Raw genomic sequence first — 11,279 nt, 5'->3', positions numbered from 1 at the left:
TGCCCGTGCACCTAGAGCCCAAGCTCCTCAACAAGAGAAGCCTCCACAATGAGAAGCCCGCGCACCTCAATGAACAGTAGCCCCCGCTTGCTGCATCTAGAGAAAGCCCGCGTGCAGCAACGAAGACCCAACGCAGCCAAAAATAAAATAAATTAAATAAAAAAAAAAAATAATAAAAAGCACAGGGGTGGCAAGACAGGGTCTACCCTGGAAAGAAATCCCGGAAGACTTCTTGGAAACCTCCGTTTCTAGACAGTGTGGGGAGTAAAGCAGGAGTCTGGGAGGCAGCCTAGGGTGATTCAAAGGAGCCACTGCTTAGCTTCCTCCGAATTCTGCTTCAGCCTTTTCCTAGCTGCTTGGCCTCAGGCCTATGACAACTTCTCTGAGCTTAGTCTCCTCATCTTTGAAATGGGGATAGTAACAATGTTCTGGTCTTGGCTATTGTGAACAAGTGTACAAGTGTTTTTATGTGGCCATCCCGTGGAGCATGTGTCATTATGTAGGGGAAACAGACATTAATAAAAGTTACAAAAACCAATGTATCACTTTGGAAAATAATATAGCAGTTCCTCAAAAAGTGAAATGGGGGTTACCATATGACCTGGCAATTCTACTTCCAGGTATAAAAGCAAAAGAATTGAAAACATATGTTCACACAAAAACTTGTATATCGATGTTCACAGCAGCATGATTCAACAATAGATGAAAGGTGGAAACAACTCCACCGTCTAACAACTGACGAATGAAAACAAAATGCGGTACATCCGTACAATGGAATTCTAGCCTGTCATGCAAAAGAACGAAGGCTGATTCACGCTACAACATGAATGAACCTTGAAAATTGTACAGTCCGTGAAGGCAGGGATGACATCCGTCAACTCACCTCTGTTCCTGCACTGCTGGCATGTACTGGACAATCAAGAACTATCTGTGGGATGAATGAAGGTGCCAGGCAGCATCCCAGCATCCCACCCCTTGGATGTCTGGACAATCACAGGGCAGTGGAAGGGAGCCTGCCAGCACATCTGAGTCACACCAGCCCCGGCCCTCAGCAATGTTTGCCTCCTGCCCTGCGGCACCTCGGATTTCCATCTTCACAACGAATCACCTTGGGAGGCTGGACCTCCTGTAGGTGCTCGAGAGAGTCCGGCCCTGAAGCTTCAACAGTAGCCAGGCCAGGGAGAGACAACCACGATCACCTGCCACGCAGCTCAGTCAAGTTCCCCTCCCCTGAAGTGCACCCCTTCTCCACTCAGTGATGCAGGGGAACAAACAGCAGGTCGCCAAGGACTCACAGCCCCTTCTCCAGCGGTGCAGGGCGCAGAGACTGTCCTGCAAGTGGCCTCTCATTCCAGCCACTCCTGGGGTGGGGCGGGGGTGGTGGAACTTGGGAAAACAAGGCCTCGGGCGTGCATTTCAAAGGGTCTCCCCTCTGCGTAAAATCGGCACCAGGCCCAGCGGAAGGGTCATAGGCCACCCCACAGCCTGGCCCGGCCTCCTACAGAGGGGTCACTGAGAATTCTGTGTCTCATCAAATATTGCAGGACCACGGAGTTGTACTTGAAAATAATTTTAATTAGCCGGAAACCAGGAGTTTAATAAATGGAAAACAGAGAACTTTCCAAGGCCACAGCTGGGAAACACTCGCTTTTTTAAAAATTCCGCCTGGCTTCCCAGGCCGGCTAAACACCCTGACACGAGGGCCCAATTGCCGGAGGAATCTACAAGGAAAACAAAGCTTATTTTTAGAGAAATATTTTAAACTCGGTTTCAGCCGCTCAGGACTTTTCTTGTCTGTCTAAAATCCTTAATATCTTTCCTTCTATTTCAGAGCTGCCTCTCACCCCAGAGGGCATAAGAACTGCTATCTGACAAGAGCTATTTCTGCAACAGATGAAAATAAAAGGGCCCCTCCCCCTTCAACCAGAGAATTAATTGTTTCTAAATATGTCTCTGCACTCAGGCCCAGGAGGCCTGTCCTTGGCAGGTGTGACCGGCAATAAAGTGGGTCTGGGGTCCCTGCAGGCTGAAGGCCTGTCTGCCACCACCCGCCCACCCCCCTCAGCCCTGTTCTGCCCACTGCCCTGCAGGAAGCGGCTGACAGCCTGGCCTCCATTTCCGGGTTTTGAAAACAGTTTTTAACCTGAAAGAGGCCTGCTAAAAAGGACCGCTTTTCCTCCGAAGGTGGTGTTAACACTCCACCCCGACAGAGACGCACCCCCATCACATCCAGACCCAAACATACAGCCACACCCACAGATCCTTCCTCCCATCCCACCGACGCACACACCTACCCACAGAGCAACAGGCACACCCAAACCCACACCCACACTCACACTCGGAAACACACGCACACAGGGCAACAGACACACTCAAACCCGTACCCACACTGACACACACACACATACACAGATCCATATACACACATACCTATAACCACACACAGAGCAACAGACACACCCAAACCCACAACCACACCTACACACACACAGCAACAGACACACCCAAACCCGTACCCACACTCACACATACACACACACACACACACACACACATCCATATACACACATACCTATAACCACACAGAGTAACAGACACACCCAAACCCACCCGCACCCAGATACACACCCTCACACACCTATACACACACACAGACTGAAAGATGCCTTCAAACCCACACTCACACATACATACACAGCAACAGACACACCGAAACCCATAACCACACTCATACACACACACACCCAAACCCACACTAACAGATTTCCATACCCACTCACCGACTCTCATACCCTACAGACATGTACACCCCTCACATATCAACACCCCACAGATGCAGCCACACACACCAGTATTCCCCTACAGCAACCGCCCCACACACACAGACCCCCGCCACGGAGCAATACCACGCACTTGTGCACACCCACCCAGATAGACAAGGACCCAGATATCCACCCTCCATGTGGATACCGCCCCCGCACACAGACATCCCCCCATACATATACACCCTTAGACACACACCCACACTCATACACTTTCCAGGTCTAGCAAAAACTGTCAGGACAGGTTGGGAGAACCCACCTAGGCAGGGGTGGGCCTGGAGGTGCTGTGGCTTCCTGTTCCCCGGGGCACCCCCTTCCCACAGGGCTCGCCTGGCAGGCCTGTCCAGCCGCCAGGCCCTGGCTCCTCCCTGACCCTCCCTCCCTCCTTGGCCTTGCTAGCAGCACAAACTGGAAGTGCCCTGGATGGCCGCAAGTCTGCACATCCCCCAGAGAGTGAACAAGAAAAAATAAACACGGTTAAATGAGGAAACAACAATGGAGAGTGGTTATGGGCCCTGATGGGAGAAGGTAAGCCTGGCTGCTTACCAGGGGCCGTGGCATCTCCCATTAACTCAAAGGCTAGGGAAGGTGCTGAGACCCAACTTCCGCTTTCAAGATGTGGCCAGAGTCACATCTGCCCTCACTCTTGTCACCACGAGCACAACTGAAGGAGAGCAAATGCCTTGAGTTGGTTCCCCTCCAGGTTCAGATGCTCTCCTGTGGGCCTCCTCTCTGCAAACGTCTAGCCTGGGGGTTTCTGAGACCCTCCCAGGCAGACTTCACCACTGAGCATCCCAGTGCTGGGCCAGACCTGCTGCCGAGAGCTATGCCTGTTTGTCTTTCCCGCATTGGGCCCTCCAGGCCTGGTCCTATCATGGGGGGTTCCTGAGCCGCTGCAGGGCTCCCAATCCTCCATCTATTCCCAAGGGCGGGTGCAGAGCATCGGCCTTCTCAATAGTTTTTTTGTGTCCACACCCCCTCCGCAACCCCATACACTCAGCAGTAGATTCAGACAGAGTGAGGGGTGGAAAATATCTACATGCACGCATCCCTTCTCTGAAATAATTTAGAAGGTGGTGCACACTAATTGGTTGCTTAAAAAATACCTTAGTTTTCAAATAGCTAGTGGAAATGCCACTATTAAGACATTCTAAACACCATCACATTCTGGGCTCATTTGCACAACTAACTCCAAAAGAATTTTATCTTGAGTATAATTCAGGCGTCAGTTTTAGTTCCGCTCCCCAGCCCGTGATAGGAATCCTGGCTTGTTCTTACTTGCAGTTTTTACTTCTAGTTCCCTTAATTTACAAGAAAACTTTTCTAAGGGTGATCAAGCAATTGTAGAGCGTTTTGTTTGCTGTTAATTCCAGCCGCTGCAGAAAGACAATGACCCACATACCCTCCATTGATCTGCAGCAAGAGAAAATTTCTGAATGATTCCCCCCAGCTTTCCACGCTCCACTGGGTCTAAAATACAAAAACATCAGCTCTTAGCAGTTGGGCTTTCAGACAAACCAATTTTTAAAAATGAATGTGGCTTACCCCAGAAAGAAGTCTAACATTCCAGTTGATCAAAAGCACTTGTTTAGAAAAATGTCTTGGAATGAAGTGGAAACAAGGCCTTTGAAATGCAGTTTGGCCTATATAGCACCACATTTTAGACTTTTCCTCGCCATTGTACATTCTTTATGGTGAAGAGGCCTACGAGCCTGCAGGGTCTTCACTCGTCGAGCCCTCCTTGGCCTCAGGCTTCCCCTCCCCCGCGGCTGAGGCCGCCCACCCGCCCCTCCCCAGCCAGGGGCCGGCATCTGGGAGAACTTTGAAACTGTTTCCCATCCCCTTTGGCAGCGCGCGCCCAGCACCAAAACGCTCCGGTTAACACCAGCGCAATCATCGTTAACGTGAAACAGCTGCCCGGGGCCTGGCGCGCTTCACCGACGGCGCCCTCCCCATCAGGCTCAGCTGTGAGACCCGGGAGACCCCGGCGAACACAGGCAAACACAGGGTCGAGGGGATGCAAGTATGGGTGATAGAGCCCATATGTTGTAGATGAGGAAACAAAACTTTTGCTAAATCTCTTACTTACTTTGAAAAAAAAAGTCTGAACTCTGTGTGTGTTGGCGGGGGCGGGATAGAGAAGGAAAAACAGGAATTGATTTATGAACCACCTTTTTTTTTTTTTTGCGGTACGCAGGCCTCTCACTGTTTGTGGCCTCTCCCGTTGCGGAGCACAGGCTCCGGACGCGCAGGCTCAGCGGCCATGGCTCACAAACCTAGCCGCTCTGTGGCATGTGGGATCCTCCTGGACCAGGACACGAACCCGCATCCCCTGCATCGGCAGGCGGACTTTCAACCACTGCGCCACCAGGGAAGCCCTATGAACCACCTTTTTAACTTCTAAAGTGATTGCAGGAAAGAACCATACTAAGGTTTTGTTCAATTGTGCGAGAATCAGCAGACAGACTGATGCTTTTTTTTTTTTCCCAGACCTGGGTTGGATTTGCTTTCTGGCCGCTTACAGTTGTCTCAAGCACAGACACTAATCCTTTTGCATAAATAACGTGCGTGCTCACTCCCAGAGGAAGCCGTCCACATAAACATTACCCTGATATAAGTTTAACCTGTTTCATCTTCCTTCTCTTTCTGTCCTCTGTGGACAAGGACACAACCAGGATTTCCAAAGTCCAGGCCAAACCCTGGTTCTCCGGCCCAGGAAAGGCTGGGCCTAAGCCCCCATCCCCAATTCAGCCACGGGCTGGCAAGACCCTCCTCACCCAAGCAGTTTGGTTCCCTGTGCGTCCCAGTGGAAAAAAAAAAAAATCAGACCTTCAGCTGCCACTGCAGACACGTGATCTGCTTGGTGACTCACAGGCAGGCCCCACGCCTCAGGCCTCCCAACCAGGCCCAGCCACCAGTCAGCCAACACGGGGATGCATCTTATTACCAAAGAGAACAGCTAACTAATGCCCTTGACGGTCCAAATTACTTTCTTTCAGCTAAAAGAACTTGTATATAAAATATATAGGGGGACAGGCTCTTCTGAACTCTGGCTCTGCCAGCTCTCTGAACCCTAGCCCCCCCCAATCCCTCTAAGACCTGGGTAATGCCTGACAGCGGTGAGAAGGTACAAACCTAGATACTCCCATTTAAAAAAGGAAGCTATCTTACACATCAATACCTTTTTTTCCCAAAAGTTTTATTGGGGGAAAACTACAAAACATTTACAGTACAATGTTTACAGTCACAATTTGTAGTGAACTGATTCCCCAAATATATTACAACTCAAGTTGACTTAACCTTGTTACATTCAAATACCTACTTCTGTCAAAGTAGTCCAGAATACATACATACATAGTGCTCCAACTGTACCTACGTACAAACAAACTACATCTACTGCTCATTCATCCGCTGTCCAGGAAAGCATTCCTGCCTTTCCACACGGAAAAAAAAAAAAAAGTACAAGTTTTGGAATTTTCTGTAATTAAACAAGGCATATTCATGTACTACATAATCATTTTAGCACTAAGAGGTGGCCTCTTCACTTTATAGCTATATAAAAAAAAAGTGGTAAAAATCTTTTCCTTTTGTGCAGTTGAACCCATCCTACATTCAAATTCTCTCAAGCACTAATGGACAAAATACTTATTTGGTTGAGGAAGATTTAAGGCAAGTTCTGGCCCTTCCAAAGGCACTGTGAGATTACCCTCCCCCCCCATTATTGCTACATGTCTTTATATGCAGAGTATGTCACAGTAGAACTGGTGGAATAAGCAAACAAAAACCATTTTCTGCTGATTTATAAAGATGGAATGAGAAAAGCATGCCACATGTAAGCCTGATTGCAAAGTATGTGGTCACTTTTTTTCTTTTAAAGTTGGATGGGCTACAACCATGATACATTCTAAGAAAAACTCATAAGATATTCCTCAAACTACTTCCACAGCATCAAGATAAGATTTCCGTAAAGAAACCATGCAATCTTTCAAAATTTACGTAAACAAGGAAAGAAATTAATGAAATAAATATTACATACAATCTCTTAAATTAAGAATTTTTTTTACTCATTTACAATAAAATAACCAAGTGAAGTTACAAAAGGCATATATTACTGTGAAAAGAACATACACTCCACATTTTGCCGATTAATAATGGCAATCATAATTTAACATAATAAAAGAATATATATCTATTGCTTTTCATCATACTTGATAAATACAGTATGAACAAAATTTTCAATGTATACTTTTCACAAGATAATAAATAAGTTAAATAGTTTTTTCATATTGAGTTGTGGTGCAGTGGTGCGAATCAACTCAAAACAGCTAAAAATTCAGCAGTTATTCCCCAACAATTACAAACTAAGCTCTGCCCAAGGCTTCCAGAAAGAGCAGACAAAACGGTTCTAACTTAAACATCCACTAAGTGGTGGCAATGAAACCAGGAACCAGTATGAAACTTTGGAATGCAAGGTTTTTTTTCTTCCAGACATATATAACTTTGTTAAAAAACAAAAAACACCCATGGAGCTGAGGTCTACTATCAAGGCATATTCTTGGCAGAATATTGGAGTCTAAAAGCTTATAGGTTTAGCAAGGTGTTGGCTGGCTTGTTTGTTTACACTGGTCTGAGACAATTAGGAACCTCTCTCAAGATAAGAGTCCCCACATCTGGACTGTAACTAATGCTTTGCAAGTGAAGATATGGAATGGTGGTTGGTAGCTGCTGGTGCCGGGTTGATTTTTCCTAAAGTCCCAAACTCATCGGAGACCTAAAAAAGTTTGTGTTTGGTTTTTGTTCTATTCGCATCACAACTGCTCTGTTGTGAATATTTTGTTCAATACAAAAAGTTCGTAGGCTTTTTTTCGCTCAACAAGAATGAAACTTCGTAATAATAATAAAAATAATAATAAAAAACAAAACAAAACAAGAGGAAACCGAAAGGGGAGGGGTGGGGGCCCCTCCCGGCACACAAGTTCGAGTCCAAGTGCTCGGTGCGGCCTGCAGTCTGCTTGTGGCCGAGGTCAGCCCCCCACACTCCCGAGCCTCCCTGCCCCTAGCAGGGGCGCGACTGCAGGGGCGCCCTCCAACACCCCCAGAACGACCTTCCCTTCCTCCTCCTCACTAGCGCCCTCTTGCCTCAGTCGTCGGAGATGGAGAGGCGGCTGAAGATGGGCAGGCGGCGGCCGGGGTCGAGGCTGGGGGACTCAGAGCCGCTGAGGCTGCCCGAGCTCAGAGAGCCGCTCAAGTAGCTGTCGCGGTCAGACAGTGAGTCCGGGGGACTAGGAGGCGCGTCGAACACGGGCGACTCGGACAGGCGGCGTGGCAGCTGGAAGCTGAAGGGCGGCGAGGGCGGCGCGGCGGCGCTGGCAGGGAGGGGCGCGCTGGGCGGCGCCGGGGGCTGCGCGGGGGGCACTAGGCCCTGCTGCTGCTGCTGCTGGCTGCGATAGTAGGCGGCGGCGGCCACGGCGGCGAAGTTGTGGGTCTGGATGGCGAGAGGTGTGATGAGGCTGCTCAGCTCCGGGCCGAAGGCGAAGGCGTTGTTGGCGCACGAGGCCGACGAGCAGGTGGCGCAGGGCGCGCCCGGCGCGAGCAGGTCCTCGGCGCCCCCGGTGCCGTACAGCAGCGCGGCCGCGGCCGCTGCCGCCGCAGAGGCACAGCACGTCGGGGCGCCCGAGGGCGTGGAGGCAGCCGAGGCCGAGGAGCAAGACGAAGCGGACGAGGAGCAAGACGAAGCCGAGGAGCAGGAGGGTGGCGGCGGCGTGCGCGACGTGGGGCTGTCGAGCAGCAGGGGCGACTCCAGGCCGCCCGGGGGCTGGTGGTGGCCCGACGGGAAGCCCGAGAAGCTGAGGCTGTGGTGCAGCTTGGGCCGCGGCTCCCGCGGGAAGCCCAGGTGCAGCGCGTCGCGGGCGCTGAAGGTGCGCAGGTCCCCAGAGGCACCCCCCGACGGCGCGGGCCGCCGCTCATCGGCGTTGTGGATGAAGTGGCAGCGCGGCCCATAGGGGCAGAAGCCGATGGTGTGGAAGGTGCGGCACAACTCCGTCTTGTACTTGGGGTGCCGCGTCAGACTGCGCAGCTCGTGGAAGCCATGCGCGAACTGGCACTTTTCGCCGTACTTGCACGTGCCGCTCTCCTCGAAAGGCCGGCACAGCTCAGTTTTGTAGCGCGTTGAGTTGATCTGGGAGCCGCCTCCCCCCTTCTGCTGCTGCTGCTGCAGGTGGAGGAGGTGCTGGCTGCGCTCGCCGTTGTCGCTGAACGAGCGGTCCCGGAATTTGTTCTCCTTGTTCAGCAGGGCCGTGCCGCCGCCCCCCGACGGCTCCTTAAGGGTGCCGTAGGAGGCCGGCCCGCCCGCCGCCGCGCTGCCGCAGCTGCTGCCGTTAGCTGCGCCCGGGAACTTGGGCGAGCAGCTGCCGGGGCTAGGCGCGGGGTGGGCGAGCGCGTGCAGGTTGCTGGCTGAGTGCCGACGGAGGAAGCCCGGCGTGAAGCCCGAGCTGGGGGCGGCGGCCACGGGTGTCCCCACCGCCTTCTTGTCCAGCATGTTGTTCAGATTGAGGTTGGCCAGGGACTTCTCCGTCTGCCAAAAAGGAGGGTAGCGGGGAAGGGATGAAAAGTGGGAAGAGGAGAGGGATGCGTTGGGGTGAGCTGCAGAAGAACCACTTCCAGCCCTCCAATTCTTTTTTTTTTTCGGATCTCGACTCGGCCCCCAACCTCCACCCTTACACGCGCACAAGAATCAAGTTTGCGTTGGGAGGAGCCGGACTCTCCACCCTAGGCCGCGCTGGGTTGCGACATGTGATCCTCAGTCGTGGGCCGCCGGCCTGGGCGGCGCAAACCCCGTCCGGGAAGCCCCGGGCAAGCGTGGCTGTGGTCGGCTGCGGAGAAACTAAACAGCTACAGCGACTCCCTCCTGCCCTTCCTCCCCGCTCCTTCTCCCCGTCCACAAGGTTAGAGCACACATTGCAAACTCCGGCATTTTTCCCAAGCCCAAAAAGTCAAGGAGGGAAGAGGACCCCCAAAGCCGAGGACAGAAGGCCAAGCCTGAAAACTCCAAGGGCTTCCTCCTTGCCCGTCCTCTTCCCTCCCTTCTCCTCCGCGTACCTTGCACAAGAAGTCGATATCGTAGAAGGCGGACAGAAGTGTGGTCGACATGTTTCTGGATCCTGTAATGGTCGGAGCTGCAGGCTGGGAGGTCCGGAGGAGCCCTCGGGGCGGCGCGGCCGGGCTTGAGCCACGACGAATAACGGGCGAGGGGCGGGGGAGGGACCGAAAGTTTGCGGGGGGCCAGAAAAGAGGGAGCGGGGGCAGCAGCTTGAACTGGTTTGAGGGTGCCCGGGAGTGCAGAGTGGGGGGAGAGGAGAGTGAAGCTAGAGCGCTCCTCCGCGCCCCGGGGTGCCCGGCCCGCCCCCCCCGCGCGGAGCCGACTGCAGCTCGCGGACTGTTGGAACTCAGCCGCCCGAGAGCGCGCGCCCTATATAGAGCCCCGGAGCGCGGCAGCGGCGGGGCGGGCCTGCCGCGGGGAGGGGACAGAAGGCTGACCCCGCCGGGGTCTCCAGGCAACGCCGCCCGCCGGCCTGCGGACGTCAGGCGCCTTCCTGGCCTCCCATTGGCCGCCGCCAATTTTTTTCCTCTGGGGGAGGGGGCGGAGAGGCCTCGGGGCGGGGCTGGCCGCTGGGGCGCCCGGGGCGGCGTGGAGAGCTCGGCCCAGATGGGTGCTGCTGGGTGGCGGCGGGAAGGTACGGCTCCACTCCTTTGGGGCTGTACTGTTGGAAATCCCCAGCACATTTAACGTGGCCGGGTTTCTGCAGCCCTGGACGTGTCTTTCCCCGCCCGGTCCTGCTAGGCGAAATTGCGGAGCTTTTCTCTCCCACCCTCGGTTTTATACTGGGCGCGGGAATTGCAAAATGCAAGAATATTGCAACCGTCCGCGCGGCCCGGCTGTTTTTGCTAAGGGAGCTCCGGCCGGGGGGCGGGGACTCTGGGCCCGAGTCTGACCGGTAGTGGCTCCATCCCGACTGCACGTGGAGACGCGGTGGGGGTGGGGCCGGAGCGGCCACGCGGGAGGCTGCCAGGGCAGGCAGTCTCGCCCGGAGGAGCCTGGGCCGGTTCCTCCGCCCCTCTTCCCGCCCAGCCTGCAGTAAACAGGGCTTGAGCGCCGAGCCCTGCCGGGCAGGGCTGAGTGTCTGAGGACAAGGCGCTGGCTTTGCTAATCACATCACAAGACCTTGAGCCAGGGCCAAAGGCGCGGAGTGGCGCGGGGCGTCCCGGGCGGGGGAGCCGGCTGGGAGGACGGGAGGAAAGGCCAGGAGAGCCGCGCAGGCATGGAGGCACTTCCCAACGCCTCGTCCGTCTGCTGGTCTGTCCGGCTTTCCCCTGCCCTCCTGGGGGTTGTGGTACAGCTGCCAGCCGAGGCTCCCGCCCTCCCGCCGCAGCCTTGGCCTGGCGCGCCCTCCTAGCCCC

The 11,279-nt window shown here is 53.8% G+C and overlaps 1 protein-coding gene across 1 annotated transcript; it reads right to left on the bottom strand.

The window, feature by feature from the left end:
- Positions 1 to 5,998: 5,998 nt before the first annotated feature.
- On the bottom strand, positions 5,999 to 10,253 carry ZFP36L2 (ZFP36 ring finger protein like 2). The gene is made up of 2 exons (XM_060026722.1): positions 9,921 to 10,253; positions 5,999 to 9,396 (listed from the first exon to the last, which is right to left on the bottom strand). The coding sequence occupies exons 1-2, from the start codon at positions 9,969 to 9,971 to the stop codon at positions 7,963 to 7,965; spliced, it is 1,485 nt and encodes a 494-aa protein (XP_059882705.1). The 5' UTR covers positions 9,972 to 10,253; the 3' UTR covers positions 5,999 to 7,962.
- Positions 10,254 to 11,279: the final 1,026 nt, after the last annotated feature.

Source organism: Delphinus delphis, chromosome 12 (genome assembly GCF_949987515.2).
Source record: "Delphinus delphis chromosome 12, mDelDel1.2, whole genome shotgun sequence".
Classification (NCBI taxonomy): Eukaryota; Metazoa; Chordata; class Mammalia; order Artiodactyla; family Delphinidae; genus Delphinus; species Delphinus delphis.
Note: the sequence above shows the minus strand (reverse complement) of the source record. Positions and strands in the feature narration are given on the sequence as shown.